This window comes from Barbus barbus (assembly GCF_936440315.1).
Source record: "Barbus barbus genome assembly, chromosome: 46".
In the NCBI taxonomy this organism is placed as follows: Eukaryota; Metazoa; Chordata; class Actinopteri; order Cypriniformes; family Cyprinidae; genus Barbus; species Barbus barbus.
The window spans coordinates 15,870,689-15,887,981 of record NC_136724.1 but is presented as its reverse complement, the minus strand read 5'-3'; the positions used below and the strand labels follow the sequence as shown (position 1 = coordinate 15,887,981).

The following is a 17,293-nucleotide window of genomic DNA, read 5'->3' as shown; positions in this document are numbered from 1 at the left end:
CTGTGGAGCATAAAAGTATTTTAAGAAATGTCTCTGTTCTTTCGTCCATAAAATGGATAACCAAATCGATTTGGTTAGCAACATTATTCAGTAGAAAGTCAGGCAACAGTTTTGTAAAATGTTTGAATTTTCACTTTTGGGTGAACCATCCCTTTAAGTACACAAAAACTGTTTAATTTTGTGCAGGACATCACTAAAAATCGCAAAACAGCCAGTGAGTCAGATGTTAATTCGCCAAGCGGGAACTGTACGTTTGCCAGTCTTTTCGAGTGATTCATTATAAGAACCGACTCAAAAGAGTTATTTGTTTATGATTCGAACGGGATTGATTTAGCTGTTTTATTGATTCACCAAAAATAACCAGTTCATAAGAGTTGTTTACCTGTAAATCGGAACATTTTTGTTTTCTTGTCATTGTTTATACAGTATAGTCTATTTATTGTACACTCATTAACAAAGACTGAAAATTCACATTGACTCTAGTTAGCTATTGAATTTCCATGACTTTTTCACTTTTTGTTATTACTGGATACGGATTTTTAAAGGTCATTATTTTTATTTAAATTAATAAAATATTATTATGCATTTACAATAAATATTTTAGACCCGTGTTTAGACATCACAAAAAGCACACACATAACTATTACAGTAATTTTATAAGCTGGCCAGTAAATTCAGAGTATTTTTTTCTACTCATAGACCAATAATCACATCAATCAAGGTCAAGGCTTAGATTTCAAGCTAAAGATTAAAGTTCTTTCTAAATTTAAACATCACTGTCAAAGAATACAACAGGTGTTTGTTTTGCGTTGAGCCAAAATGTCTTCAGTAGCCATCAAGCACTGAGTGCACTGTACAAAAGCCCAAACCAGCCAACCAATTTATCCCCAATGGGCCTTTGACATCTCTCAAGCCTGCATTGGCCATCTGAAAAATACAATAGCAAAGTATTCTCTAAATTTGAAAGAAACATATAAGAGCACATGTGTTATAGGCTTGTAATGGCCATCAGCAGCAGAAGGCATGTCAGTGGGGCCTTGCACCCCTCTATTCAGGGGAAATTGAGTGAATGGGCCTGCAAAACCAACAGACATGCAGAACAATAGCGCCAAAAGACATTATTTCATGGGCGAGTGGGCCTCTTTAGAGAGAGCAGCTGACCTGTGGAGAGCTGTGTTGTTCAGGGAGGGTGTAAGTCCACAGACCTCAAAGGCAGAGATTGCAGCACCCCCCCGGCCCAGTGACAGCAGATAACTGTCAACTCAAGAGACCTCAACTTCCATTACCGCTGTAAACACCTGGCTTTCAGAAGAGAACAGGACTCCTGAGGTCTTTCGCAGTGTGACATGAGCGAGAAGGTGATTATTAGCCAAAAAATTAGGTCCTACGAAGGATGGAAGAGCTGTCAGTCAAATACTGTTTGAATCAGTTTCAGAGAATAACCCCCAACCTCTAAAGAAAAATACACAAGTGGCACATTTTGCAGAGCATATTTTTTATTTTTAGGTATGTGAATGACAACATGGCTATTGGTGAGTTGGTTGTAATATCAAAGAAGCAGGTTATAATTCTTCAGCGGAAAATAATGTCAAATATGTAACATTGCATGAGAAATGAGTACGTCAGTTGAAGTGTGCTGCTTGTTTTCATGCTTGTCAGTTTGCTACATTTTCTTGCTTCCCTCAAGTCTACAGCAAAAAGGAAATACCAACAAGACAAACATTTTGACAGTAAAATTTAGACAAAGACATTTTAAACAGTTATCGACAATGTTATATGAGCCAAACTAAATGAATCTCAGTAACACAGATACGGTGAGGGACACAATGTGTAGTGTTTCTTTGAATACAGATGGTGTTTCTGCATTACAACATCTGCAAAAATAAACTTTTTACAAAACAAATGTCCTCAATTTGAAAAAGACAAGTGTGATAAAACCCAATATGGAACGCTAATACTGCCGAATCCTTCAACATCAGGGTTATTTCTTTTGCTCAGTCTAACTTGTCATTGTGAACCTGAAACTATTTTACATGGGTTCTTCTCATGTTAAAAAAGTAATGAAACAAGACATTTAATTCAACATTTCACCTCATATGAGAGCAAAGCAATTGTCCCACACTTCCTTCAACCGATTGTGCTTTTGTCCATTCCTGCTGTAACTCTCAGTAGCAGCGAGCAAATCCTTACAAACATTTGTTCCAGAGCAAGAAAGTGGGAGAGAGAAACTACGTTTACACCATTTTCCCCTTCGGATGACGTCCTGACATGTCAGTGTTAATGATATGTTTAAATACATTCAGTCACCAATAAAAATCCCCACATACAACAAAATGTAAACACTACAGAGGGCATAAAACAATAGATATCAATGACAAACCAACATTAATACAATATTTGAAAAAAAGTGCAATTTCCCCACATTTTGGAGGCTAAATGCTGCTTGCTGCTACTTTTACGGTCAACCAATTGGTGTAAAAAGGACGGAACCTTTAAAAGGATGTTAAACTTACTGTACAGGCCAAGAAATTAGTGGCAGTGTTATTGAAATCAGAAATATGTAATGGAAGGTAGTCAAATCTTTAACAGAAAGAAATATAATTCGATTTTCTTTATATCTTTGAAATAAATAAATTAGTAAAGATTTAATAAATATAACCTACAGCTCTAAACGAACAAATCTCACCTACGTATCTGTTCTTGGAACGTTTTATTTATAATGCAACATGTGCATTAATATCAGTACCAAACATGATTTTGGCTAAACTGAGAACATTTTCATAAGCAGCGAAGATGCTGGATTTAGACTTCAGTTGCAAACATGCAAGTCAGCGATTTTACGCCTCTCCAAGTACATATCATTTTAACAACCTTCACTTTAGAGCAAAAAAACAAAAAGAAAATGTTTGAGGTACCTTCCAGTAGACGTTAACTTAGCAGATTCATGCTATACAATACATTCAGTGAGTGTCCTACTCTTAAAAAAAATAATAATAATAATCGGGGAGGAACCTTTGTTACGTTTGGAGCGGAAACGATTACGTTGCAAGTGCTATCCAGTTACTCCTCAACACGGTCTCTGCTCCTCACCCTAACAAACAACCACAGTAGTGCAACACTGCCAGTTCTCCCAAATCCTTAACACCAGTCTCTAAAATCCTCTAAAAACAGCTTAAAACTATCTGAAAATGTCATTTATATGATTTTTTTTCCTTCTTAAAAAAAGCAGTCCTTAAGAATCAGCACACTGTCTACAGCTAAAAATGGATAAAAATAACTATGTTAAAAACCATTAGCTAAATTCTGCAAATCTAGTGCTATTTGTATTTTGACTACATATGACTACAATTCCATACATGTTTTTTTTTTTTTATCCTTAGCGGTACATTGTTATAATCAGAAGGTGTTTAGCAAACAATATAGTAAGCGTTTCTGTTTCCTACACCAGATTGTCTAAGAGATTAAATGTCGGTGTGATAGAGGAAAAGAGGAGGGTTGCTGTAGTGCAGTCGTGACGTTTAAAGGACGAGAGCTCTGGAAATGCAGGTGGTAGGGTTGGTGTTTAAGTAACGCCTGGCATGCTCAGTCATGATCAGTTGATCCTCCGTTTTCCCAAAAACCACCGCCTCCCACTCGCTGTTGACCTGTTGGTTATGAAAATAGACATGAGTTGATGACCAAGTGTTTTTATTTGTAACTAAAACTGTGAAAAACAGATTTCATTATAATGAAACATTCAGTTATAAAAATTTAAAATCTAAGCATTTTTATTTCCATTAACAACAGCCAATTATGTGTTTCTGCAAGCACAATGGATATTAATAAGATAATGTCACATCAGATTCTTTGCTTTGATGCTAACAGAATAAATTGGTAAATTACCGGAGCGGGTGTTTGGTATGGTGGGCTCCTTTGGGTCATGTTTTCTCTCTTGTCCTGTGGGCTAAGGGAGCGGACTATTGAAAAAGATTCCTTCAGCGATCCAGGAGAGCAACGGTTCTCCTCTTTCTCTGCCAATGGCATCATGAGCATGGATCTGGTCAGTAGGTCGTTACTGTGAGACTAAAACCGGGAGGAAGATGGTGCGTGAAGAGGAGAAATAAAAGCATTGCAAACTCAAAAAGTTAAAAACACTAATGATGCATCATAAGTTTGTAGAGTAGGATAATGGTCTTACCGCTCCATTGTTATTAATCTGCTGTTGGGGAAATAGCTGTACATTTAAACAGTCTTTTCCCCAGCTATCCAATACCAAAGACTTCCTCACTTTCCTTGCAGGAGCTTCCATCTGCTGTGAACCCCAAATGACACAGTTTAAAAATAAAAACTAGCGATCAATTTAAGACTTAACATTAGATAAAAGCTTTTAAACTAAACCTATTAGCATGATTACGAGAACAAATATATGTAAGAAAGTTGCCAGTACCTCATAAGATCTGAACTGAGGTTGGTTCTGGACTTGTGTGAAGATGTCAGCCCCGGTTTCCTCTTTCAAAACCTCTCTGATGTCCTCCTCAAGAAGTGCCAGTGGTTGGGGCTGAACACACCATCATAATATATCAAAAGGAAAATTAATGAGTGAAGCATCAGGCACCAGATAAATGTATGAATAGCCTTTTATAGGTGAATCTTATGTAACCTGTCAAGTCAATATTTAACCTCAAAATTCAAAGAAAATTAAGGCTGTTTTTGGGACTGTTTAGTTTTGTTCTGACTTTGGGAGTGTAAAGTTCTTTGTTCACGATATATATATATATATATATATATATATAGTAAGAGTACTCAGATCATGATTTCTGGAGCCGATCATCAATCACAGGAAACAGTATCTGCTGTTTCGCGACTATCCTCGTGACAATTTCCGTCATCAGAAGTGTGTGCACACTATCTGTGTGCAGCCCAATTTTTGTGACCGCGCGGATGGTCCAAGAACAGCACAGGCTGTTACATATATACATATATATATATATATATATATAAATACATACAGTTGAAACCAGATATTTACATACACTTCAGAAAAAAAACAAAAACTTTTTTTTCTTTTACTGTCAAACATTAAATCAGAGTAAATTTTTCTGTTTTATATCAATAAATATTAACATTTTTAGCATTTGTTAAATGTCAGAATCGAGCGAGGGAGAATTTTATATATATTTTTTTTATCACTTTCATCAAAGTCAGAAGTATACATACACTTCCTTAGTATTTGGTAGAATTGCCCCGAAACTGTTTCACTTGGGCCAAACGTTTTGGGTATCCTTCCACAAGCTTTCTACAATAGTTTGCTGGAATTTTGGCCCACTCCTCTTGACAGAACTGGTGTAACTGGGTTAGGTTTGTAGGCCTTCTTGCTCGCACTCGCCTTTTCAGTGCCGCCCACAAATTTTCTATGGGATTGAGATCAGGGCTTTGTGATGGCCACTCCAATACCTTGACTTTGTTGTCCTTAAGCCACTTTGTAACTAATTTGGAGGTATGCTTGGAGTCATTGTCCATTTGGAAGACCCATTTGCGCCAAAGCTTTAACTTCCTGGCTGATGTCTTCAGATGTTGCTTCAATAGATCCACAAAATTTTCTTTTCTCATGATGCCATCTATTTTGTGAAGTGCACCAGTCCCTTCTGCAGCAAAGCAGCCCCACAATATTATACTACCACCCCCATACTTCACAGTTGGGATGGTGTTCTGAGGCTTCAAAGCTTCGCCCTTTTTCCTCCAAATATACCGTTTATCATTATGGCCGAACAGTTAAATTTTTGTTTCGTCAGACCACAGGACATGTCTCCAGAAATTAAGATTTTTGTCCCCATATGCAGTTGCAAACTGTAGTCTAGCTTTTTTATGGTGGTTTTGAAGTAATGGCTTTCTCCTCCCAGAGTAACCTTTCAGCTCATGGTGGTACAGGACTCGTTTTACTGTGGATAAGGACACTGTCTTACCAGTTTCAGCCAGCATCTTCACAAGGTCTTTTGCTGTTGTCCTGGGGCTGATTCGCACATTTCGCACCAAAAAAACGTTCCTCTCTGAGACTCAGAATCCGTCTCCTTCCTGAGCGGTATGATGGTTGTACATTCCCATGTTTTTTATACTTGCATATTATTGTCTGAACGGATGAACGTGGGACCTTCAGGCATCTGGAAATTGCACCTAAGGATGAGCCACACTTGTGGAGGTCCACAATTCTTTTCCTGATGTCTTGGTTGATTTCTCTTGATTTTCCCATGATGTCAAAGAAAGAGGCTCTGTGTTTAAGGTGTGCCTTTATATGCATCCACAGGTGTGCCACCAATGAACTCAAATTGAATCAATTAACCTATCAGAAGCTTCTTAAGCTCAGAATGGAATCATCTGGAGTTTTCTTTTTGTTTAAAGACACAATAAACTTAGTGTATGTATACTTCTGACTTTGATGAAAGTGATAAAAAAATACATACAAATTCTCCCTTGCTCGATTCTGACATTTAACAAATGCAGAAAATATGTTAATATTTATTGATCTAAAACAGAAAAAGTTTACTCTGATTTAATGTTTGACAGTAAAGAAAAAAAAGTTTTTGTGTTTTTTTCTGAAGTGTATGTAAATATCTGGTTTCAACTGTATATATATATATTTTGTTGTAGGCCTCTTACTAATGACACAGCATCAAGGGTTTTTCCATTTGAACTTACCACCATTCTTAACGGGCCATGCATCTTTTCTTGGGCAGCCAGGGCGTTTTTGAAAGGAGTGGGGGTTCTTGGAGTGTGGACTATAATATTCTTATGGAGTTTTGGGGTCCTAAAACTGTATAGACAAAAATAGTATTAGTCATTTATGGATTCTAAGATCGTCAGCTCAATATTTTCAAACAGCAGAGGCAAAGAATAATGCCTGACCCTGCATTCTCCTTCTGGTGTTTTGGTGTGGTCTCTCTCTGGTGGGGTGTGTTGAGAAGGTATTTCTGTCCACACACTGGAGTGGATGTAAGAGCAGGATTGTCGAGGCTCAAGGGCTCACCACCAGACACATTGAAGAACTAAACAGGAAAAAAAGTTTTGAATGCATCCACACAATTTTATGGTCTAAAAGGTGTTTTGTGTTATAAATCTAGCCATACCTGAGAGGGCGAGAATGGCAGGCCTTTGACAGGGGTGTTTTTTGGGGAGTTCCCACTGTTGTCTATGTAAGCACAGCTCCTTTCATCTGCAGGTGACTGATCTCCCCTCTCTCTCCTCTTCTTTCTCATGATGGACGGTGGTGGAGAGCTGAATCTGTTCATGCAGGTGTTAGAGGGAGGCACAGACTTGCCCTGGTTCACCGCGGCACACTGCCTGCTCATCGCTGCGACAGTGGGAGCATTTATTGGATAGGCCAGGCTTTCTGTGCCCCTCTCCAGGGTCGTACAAACATCAGCGGGGTTAGTGGCCTTCAGAGAGGGGCCTCCCTCAGTGAGATCAAAGCTGGTCACATCACTCCAGGCCAAAGGATCCTGAAGCATCAAAACATTTACCTTACTTTTCATTAGGTGGCAAGTAAAAATATGCACCTTTGATATAATTTTACTAAACTGAATTAAATAAATAAATTTATGATGCAGAGTAAATTATACTCGGCATATAAGCAAGTATTCAAGTAAATTATATGTAAGCAATATTGAGGCATTTAATCAGAAATATGGTAAAAAGGGAACTGAGAAAACATGAAATTACAACATGAATTATAACTTCATACCTAACCTAAATAAATACCGCCTTAATATACTTTAAGGGTGTGCCACTTTCAAGACCAAATGCAATAAATAAAAAAAAACATGAATTTACCTATTGTTTTATGGATGCACAATATAGGAACAGTCTTATATTATTTATTGGCTAAAATTACTTTTCTTTTTTAAATTGATCAGTATAGGTCTATATACACATTTAAATTGTGCATGCGTATTTCCCTATTTTTTATCATCTAATGCTCAGCTAAAGTTTTTTTAAATAATTCAACTTGTAGACTTTTTAGACAAAATAGAATAGTATTTTAATATAATCCATTTCTCGGTTTTTAGTAATCAATAATTGTCAACTTACTGGTATTGGAAAGAACTGTTATATTGTATGTGTTATATATTGTATGGGCCAGAATTTTAATATCAACCAGAATTAACCGTTTTGATCAAAATATTAATGCAACATCAATATTCATCATGTATACATTACAGAAATATTATATTTTTTATAAAATAATAAAAATATTCTATAACATTATCCATAATATACTATCTATTCTATATTATACATAGATAATACATTATTTATATAATAGATAATACACTATCCATATTATATTAGATTTTTTTAATTCTCTGCTTACAGAGTCAATAAGCTCCATGGTCTCTGCAAACTCTGGGATGGTCTCTAGAGTGGACAGCACAGCACTGGCCTCAGCAGCCAGGAACTTGCTGGGAGAGACAGGCAGAGGCATCGCAGCAGGCTGGCCCTCCTCTAAACAACACAGCTCGCCCCCTCTGTCCTCCACACTCTCTGCGGTGGTGACCGCATCATCGGGAAGGCTGTCCGACCAACTGGAGTAGCTCTCTGGATTCTGTATTGAACCAAACCATGGTCATGTCAGTGAGAAGAAATTATGATTATTAAAAAAAAAACAAAGATAAAACTACAGTGATGTGAACGGGAATTAAGACACATCTGAGCCAATAAACCTACACTACTTCACTTATAATATGTGAAATGTGAATTTCATATTACTTTGTGACCATAAACATTAATATGATATTAACTGAAAAAAGAATAAAAGCAACCTATTCATTATGGTAATGATGCACTGCATTCTTGCTGAAAACTGACAAGGAAATGGTGAATAATTATTTAAAGCCATTCATTTTCAACTAACCTAATAAATGTATTTAGAACAGGGCTGTCCAAACTCAGTCCTGGAGGGCCGGTGTCCTGCAGAGTTTAGCTCCAACCCTAATTAAACACACCTGAAGCAGCTAATCAAGCTCTTACTAGGCATACTAGAAACTTCCATGCAGGTGTGTTGAGGCAAGTTGGAGCTAAACTCTGCAGGACCGAATTTGGACAGCCCTGGTTTACAACACATTTATAAAATGCTAATATATAATAATTCAATACATACTACTCTCCAAGGTGAATAATATAATTTATCATGATAAGATAAATTATAATTCACAGAAAAGAATACAATATGTATCGTGCATATCATTTTCAGATAATATGATGAATATATTACAATAAATAAATGCAAAAAATAAAATAAAAATTAGTGCTGTCAAACAATTAATTGCGATTAATCGCATCCAAAATAAAAGTTTTTGTTTACATTATATATGTACATGTACTGTGTATATTTATGTATATGTAAATACCCACACATACAGTATATATTTTGAAAATATTTGTGTTTATACATTTATATATTCATATTCTTATATTTTACATTATATATAAATATATTTAATATATAAACATAACATTTTTCTAAAATATATACATGCATGTGTTTGTATTTATATATACATAATAAATATACACAGTATATGCACATATATTATTTAAACAAAAACTTTTATTTTGGATGCGATTGAATAATCGTTTGACAGCACTAAAAAATATTTAAAAATAAAACATGCTTTCATGTCTGAAAGCGGTCACTAGCTGTAGTTTTAGTTAATAAAACCAAAGCTGGGTGTGAGGCAGGGAGGCAGTGAAGGCAGGTAGGATTTACTAAGCAGCATAGCTAGAAATGAGGGTGTGGGGGATTAAGATGGGAATGAAGGAAGCCGATGGGACCTAAAGCGCACTATTCTACGCGCACACAGTGTTTCTTACACGAGGGCCCGACTGTCTTCTGACTTCACTCTCAGCTGACATTAGCAACAGCTCTAGCTCCTTAATTCTTTTCTCTTTGTCTGGGTCGTCATGGCATGGCTGTGAGGAAGAAGAACCAGGGGGAAGAGGCGGAAAGAGAGACCGAGACACAAACTTTACTGACAATTTCACAAGACGTTTATGAGGTCCTGAATTTCACCAAGCAAAACCACTCAGGATTCAGATGCTTTTTAGGACTCTGATATTACATTACAATAATGCCTGTATGCTCTAAAAGCTATTTTCTAATCCATACAAATTCATAAAACTGCATTGGTGAAATTCATATAAGGAGCAGTTTAACACCACACCACACACATGCAGATTAAACAATTAAACACAAACATATGAGATTGATTTTTTTTAATTAATAGAGAGGACAAACAGACTTCAGAGAGCAGGAAGTTCAGAGATATAGAGGAGATTGAAGCATGCCGTGAGAACTGCACCATGGGACTTACCGACATAAAGCTAGAGATTTCGACACTAATGTTTTCCATGCACTGGCCACTTTGTGATCCATATGGATATCTGGGTGGCTGCCAATCAAAAACAATATGAAAGCTTGTATGTTAAATACTTCACATGTGGTATGTATTATATTAATAAGTTACATACACACACCAATAACTAAAATTATCACCTGTGATTGGCCACTCATGATCATTTGATTCTGGTCATGTTGATATTCCAAAGATGAACTGGATTTGGGGCGTTTCTTCTGGCCAGGGTCACTGCTGTAGCTCTTGCTGCCATCCTGCAAGTAACCCTCATGTTCCACCTTCCTGCGCATGGTGGAGTTCCAATGATTCTTAATGGAGTTATCTGTCCTATAAGAGTCAAGTAAGGTAAAGGTCATTCTCTTGCCTACACACACACACACACACACACACACACACAAACAAACAAACAAACAAACAAACACACATGTTGGTTTTTGTGGTTTATGGGGACTCTCCATAGGCGTAATGGTTTTTATACTGAACAAACTGTGTGCTATTGCCCTACACCAACCCTACACCTAAACTTAGCCCTCACAGGAGACTTTGTGCATTTTTAGATTTTCAAAAAAACACCATTTAGTATGTTTTTAAAGCCTTTTGAATTACGGGGACATAGGCAGTGTCCTCATAAACCACCTTCATATTGTAATACCTCTGTCATTATACAAATTTGTGTCCTCATAAACCACATAAACATGCACACACACACACACACACACACACACACACACAGGTATTCTTCAATATTCTGCATAGGTTTTGAGATAAAATAAAGCTTTTTACCGTCCAGGAAGCAGCTTTGAGATCTCAGCCCATCGGTTGCCCAGACGTTTATGCGCTTCATAGATAATATGATCCTCTTCCTGGGTCCAGGAGGATTTCTTCACTTCTGGGTTGAGGTGGTTGTGCCATCGCTCTCGGCACTGTTTGCCTATGCGGCCCTGTAAGTGCTTGGCAATCACTGACCAACGTTTGGGCCCATACTTGTGAACCAGTTCAATCACCTGTTGAGATGTAAAACATGATCTGAACATAAGTGACACTGAAGACTGGAGTAATGGATGCTAAATGCTTTTTGGTGAGCATAAGAGACTTCTTTTAAAAACATTTAAAAAGTCATACTGACCCATAAAACTATATTTTATGTACAACTTCTAGATTTATATCTAGAATAATAAAATAAATAGATATAAATCATAATTTATATCTATGTATATAAGCTGAATAATGCAGAAAGTGACTTATTGTGTTTAGAACAGTGTCAGTTCTTCTGGAATGTTGTCATGCAACTTCAGTGTGCTGTAGGATACTGCAACAAAAGATTTCAGTTCTTTTGGTGGTAGAGGAGGAGGACAATGACTTTTGCACTCTAAAACTCAGAATCAGGACTAAGATCATCACACCCCACTCAAATCCTTCATCTTTCGCCATTTATTCATCCATCTCTGTCTTCCTCTGAGGACACAGAACACCCGGCTCGTCTTACCCTCTGATCCTCCTCTTTTGTCCAGGGTCCTTTCACCAGCTCTGGGTTGAGCACCTTTTGCCAACGGTGCTGACATTGACCATCTGTCCTTGTCTGTCAAAGTGCAAGAAAATCCCGCAGCTAGTACACATACACCTATAATAACATCTTTATGAACACACAGGCCTGTCACTAATAATACAACATACATTTAACAATAGATCTGCTGAAATTCTAACAAGTCTTTCCTTTGCAACAGTATTTTTCAATCTAAAGATAGAATTTAAAGTGCTCCTTTTATGGATTTTTGAAAATTACCTTTCATACAGTGTGTAACACAGCTCTAAGTGAATGAAAACATCCTGCAGAGTTTTAAATCTGAAAGTGCACCATGTATAAAGATATTGTCTCTCAAAATAAAGAGTCGACTTTGAATCATTGTAACGAGTCGTTTTTAAAAACGAATCCCAAGCCGTTTCATGTTGACGTCAACATGAAACATTAGCATATTGCCCACCCACTTGTTGGTCTTTTTGCATTGGTCTGAATGAAAATGCAAATTAATTCTTTGCCACTAGGTGCTGCTTCTGCAGCGGTAAAAATAGCGGTTTCCCGGTAATGCTGCACACAAAGCAGCACTGCGATCACAAAAGCTGCTTTATCGGACCAATCACCACAGATTAGCGTCATGCAAAAGAGGGGTTTGGAAAAATGAATCGTTGAGCAAATCGTTTGGGAGTCATTAAGCAAGCAAGGTAAAAACTAAATGCATATTATAAGACAATGAAAGTGTTTTTTGACCTTGCATGCATGTCAACCTGTTGTTGGGGACTCCCAAAAACAAAATTTTAACTTTTCATAACCCATAATAGGGGCACTTTAATATGATGCTTTATAGTATAATAGTATAGTATGGTACAGTATAGTAACATTTCATTGAATTTTATATCCTTTAATATAAACTTTTGAAAACTGGCTCCTCTAGAAAGATTAATATGTATGTGAAATAATAAAAAAACACTTCACAGCTGCACTAAAATATTCCAGCCACATTTTAAAAATGCATTTAAAGTAATGATTACAGCAAGTTTGATTACAGCAAAGTAATTTGATTCAGCAAGTTACTTACAGGGAAATAATTGGCGATTGATTTCCAAGCATCGGTTCCGTGTTGCTCAACAAGCTTCTTTAGCTTCTCATCCTGCGCATGAAAGAGATATCATGAGATTTTCAACCTCAGACACAACTAGCAGACTGTGAGTAGAAATATCAGCACTTTGCAATTCCCCACCCTTTCCTGTTTCATCACAGAAACCTAAAGCTTTCCCAAGTATTGTCCCATTTGAAACTTAAAATATCATAGACTGCCGTTGAAAGGTTTGCAGTCAGTAACATTTTTTTTAAACGTTTTTGAAAGAAGTCGCTAATGCTCAACCAAGGCCGCATTTATTTGATCAAAAATACAGTAATATTTTTGTGGAAACCATTATACATGTTTTATTCAGGATTCTTTGATAAAAGGAAAGTTCAAAAGAACAACATTTATTTAAAATAGTAATATTTTGTAACAAAATAAATGTCTTTACTGTCACTTTTGAGCTATTTAATGCATCCTAGCTGAACAGAAGTACTCATTTCTTAATATATAAATATTACTATTTTATGTGAAAGAATTAGAAATAAAACAGAAATGGATGGTTATAATACCTCATCCCGAGACCATTTAATTTTGCACAGGGTCTTTTTGGAATTCTTGGGGTCTCTGCTGTCAGGGTCCGTAGAATGATGTTCAGCATCCTCATCTTCACTGCAGCCATAAAACACAAAGAATACAGAAAAGGAAGAGTCAAACACAGTTTTCTGTTTGGTCTAATTGGACAAACATTGTCTCACAGAAGCCATTACTCTCAAACTGTCTGTCTGACACAAACCGTTGAGCAGACAAGCATGATCACTCATCTGTAGATACAAGATGCAAACAGTTTAGAAAAGCAGCCAGCTTGTTAAACAGGACATGCCTGAGTGTAATTACCCTGCAAGCTGGCAATGGAAACTACAAAAGTGAATTCAAGCATTATTCAAATTATTCCAGTGCATTAGTTTGCATTTTTAATTTATTTGAACATCATTTTTCCATTATCCAAAAACACACACAAAAAACACATTCAAGTCATGTCCACACAAGTAAATCAAAGTGACAATCACTTTGCCCAAGACTTCAGTCTTTAGGAATGCCTTGTTGCCTGGTAACATTTCACCAATGCAGTGAGGTAGACAGTATTTAATCAACACCATGCACTGGGTAGTTAAGTCTCCCTGGGATACCGGAGCACAAACTTAATGGAAAACTATTTATCCGATGCTAATAGTGACCAACAACATAAACCAAGCTCAGGCCTTATTTGCTGTAGAGCTGAAAGATTTTCTAAAAGGAAGGAAGTCCAATCATTAAAGAAATATGCAACAGCACATTCTACCAGAATGCCTTGCTGCAAAGTCTAAAGTTATGAGTAAATGTGTTTAGGTGTATTTTTAGGCCGAAGTCCAACTTTGACTAAAGCAGTACAAATATGGAAGTCCAAAATCCTTCTTGCTGCCAGTCTGCATGTTTATCATTGAAACATTGGCTCTCAGTATTACAAGCCACCCGATGAAAGAAGTGTTTCATTTAAGAAACCTGCTTTAGTATGATCTCCACCCTCCAGGAAGTGGTGAGGTGATGAACAAGCCTGTTTTGCTTCAGAGGTGATTTGCTTGGATCATTCAGTCAGGAGGCAGGCCAAAGTAAGTGGAAGCACGCAAACAGGATCTGGACAAACTACAACCCTAGACTGTCAGATTAAGGCCTGCAGCTGGTCTCCCTTTTGGAATTACATTCAGATATCTACCACCAATAAGTGACACATACATTTACCAACCCCCAATTTAAAAGCAACAAAGAGAGGGCAAGGGAGAGCACACACACAAACATGTTGGGTTTCCATGTTTTACAGGGTCTTTCCATAGACATAATTATTTTTATACTGTAAAAACTGCATACACTATCCCCTAAGTCTAAGACTACCCCTAAACATAATTCCCACAGAAAACTCAGCATTAAAATCTCCAGTCATCCATAAATAACATCAAGGCTTTTTTTTTAGGTACAACAACTAAGCTGTAGGTTACCTTCCTTTAAAAATATCATAATTTGGAAAATCTGACTAGATGTGAATAAATGCTTGTGTGCCAAACATTACGCACAAGATGAATATACTTACTCCTTTACTCTTAACTCTAATACTCATTAATATATAGGCTAATAATTGTTTACCTCTAAATATGCAAATCTGTTTGATCAATTTTTAACTTATTAATAATATATTATTTTCTAGTGATTATATTATATAGGAAATGCTTCCCCTCCTTAATTCCTCCTAATCAGGTTCTATTATAGGCTTTATACCTAGATATTTATTTGAGAGTAAATGTATAACAAACATGTGTAAATTTATACAAAGAGTAAGATGATACAACTGATTAAATATTCACGATCTGCTTTAATATCTTATGTTATACATAAATGTTGATGGTCTAATAATATAGTTATTATGTATAAAGGCAGCAGGACGCTAATACCATATAATTCACTTGTACCTTCTCTTATTTCGGTTTAGTGATCACGCTCACATGTAGATGAATTTAAAACTTTTTTTATAATTTTTTTTTTATTTTATTAATTAACTTTCGGACCAATTTTACTTCAGATATTATAAAATAGCCGGTTAGCATGCTAGTTCACTCCAGCTGTACTGTTCGATAGGGGACAGCTAGGCTAATCGCTAGCATTCAGGCTAACACAATAAACTAGACTTAAACATTTGAAACTGTTTGATAAATGACATTTGGCATGAGGAAACATGATTGTAGATACAGCAATTCAAAATATATGTTTTTTAGTCAGTCTTTGGATCATGATCAACCTTGCAGATAAGCAGGTGCAACATGTGATGCGTCACAGGGCTCGGACTGTCATATCATGATAAATATCATCATTTATGAACATTTTAGATGATATTGTATAATTAAATATTAAAGTAATATAATTTTGAGCTTTACTGTTGCCATAGCGATTTCTGTTGCGACACAAATAACTCATCTTGATATAAACAATCTTTACGATCTCCCGAAGATTTGTAAGTTGCCCATCAACATAAGTTATGTACATTTATGTTACACACAATCCATAACATAACAGTTATTATGCCTATTTAAATGAATTCTGATTAAGTTTACAAGGCACTGAATAAGATCCATCATCTCACCTGCGAGACTTCATATTGGCCATGACAACTGTGTTAAGTCCAGTTCTTTTAAAAGGTAAATGTCTTTAAAACATCCAATGTTGCAATTCTTCTTGAAATCAAAACACACAGCTGACATTTATCCACACATGCTACTGTCACACATGTAAGTTATCTGTTTTCCGTGAAAAGCTTCAGATCCATAAAGTCACATCCCCGAGAGCAATTATGCAATAAATATGACAACGAAAAACGTTCCAAAATGCTTGTTATCAAGTAATAAAAGTCTTCCAATGCGATCTCAAAATGGTGAAGGTAATACATCCATCAATACAACTCTGTGTTAGCCTCGCGCGCCTTGAACGCGCGCACACCCCTCTGTACTGTCACTCAGTACTGTGTTCTCAGCGTGTGTGCTTTTTCCATTTCATTTTTTTGTCCATCCCGCCGAATCTCGCGCCCAGCCTTCTTCCGGAAACGGGTTTGAATCTGCGCACGCGGCCTCACCGCTGATTGGTGGAAAAAGGTGGGCGGAGCAGTGCGCTTGGCCTGTCACTCACTGACGCCCTTTTTATTTGCATGCAGCTAGTGAGATTACTTTACCGCTAAACCTTTTTATGTTTAAATAAATCAATGAAAGGTATTTTTAGTGAAGAATACTATTTATTGGCAGGTTTTGAATATTGTAATTTACAGCACTGCGAATTAAAAACATTCTTGTTGAACGTGTCACAGAGCTGTCTAATTATGTAAGTCCATGCTGCCCTCTTGCGGATATTTTGTGATTTTCTTTTTGTCTTTGGAAAATTAAACATGAGAATGTCTGCTTTGCTTGACATAAAATTAATTACTTACAATTTAACAAATTTTAATCAAATTAAATTTGCCTTTCAGTGTTACATATTTCCTACATGCTTTGCAATTTTAGTCATGATGAATTGCACTTTCAACAGACATTCCCTTAAAAAAAAAAAAAAAAAAAAAAAAAATATATATATATATATATATATATAAACAAATCCGAGACAATATATATATATATATATATATATATATATATATATATATATATATATATATATATATATATATATATATATATACACACACACATATGTGTGTGTGTGTGTGTATGTGTGTGTGTGTATGTGTGTGTGACC

At 36.3% G+C, this 17,293-nt stretch overlaps 1 protein-coding gene across 3 annotated transcripts; it reads right to left on the bottom strand.

Moving 5' to 3' along the window:
• Positions 1-1,474: 1,474 nt before the first annotated feature.
• Positions 1,475-16,589, bottom strand: LOC306865302 (myb-related protein A-like). Of its 3 annotated transcripts, XM_079409847.1 has the most exons (16): positions 16,155-16,578; positions 13,558-13,657; positions 12,980-13,051; positions 11,872-11,964; positions 11,169-11,389; positions 10,526-10,712; positions 10,344-10,421; positions 9,844-9,942; positions 8,345-8,575; positions 7,101-7,472; positions 6,880-7,019; positions 6,673-6,787; positions 4,427-4,537; positions 4,178-4,291; positions 3,883-4,062; positions 1,483-3,644 (listed from the first exon to the last, which is right to left on the bottom strand). In XM_079409847.1, exons 1-16 carry the CDS (start codon positions 16,175-16,177, stop codon positions 3,519-3,521), a joined length of 2,262 nt encoding a protein of 753 aa, XP_079265973.1. In that variant the 5' UTR covers positions 16,178-16,578; the 3' UTR covers positions 1,483-3,518. The 3 variants fall into 3 exon arrangements, with proteins under 3 accessions (XP_079265975.1, XP_079265973.1, XP_079265974.1); XM_079409848.1 differs by lacking the exon at positions 9,844-9,942 and having other exon boundaries at positions 16,155-16,589; XM_079409849.1 differs by lacking the exons at positions 9,844-9,942; positions 11,872-11,964; positions 12,980-13,051 and having other exon boundaries at positions 1,475-3,644; positions 16,155-16,533.
• Positions 16,590-17,293: the final 704 nt, after the last annotated feature.

Coding starts and splice junctions, on each gene's coding strand:
- LOC306865302 (XM_079409847.1), bottom strand. CDS start 16,177: ATGGCCAATATGAAGTCTCGCAG. Junction 10,422..10,525: donor TCATGAGTGGCCAATCACAG/GTGATAATTTTA, acceptor TTTGATTGGCAG/CCACCCAGATATCCATATGG. Junction 8,576..9,843: donor GAAGACAGTCGGGCCCTCGT/GTAAGAAACACT, acceptor GGTTCAATACAG/AATCCAGAGAGCTACTCCAG.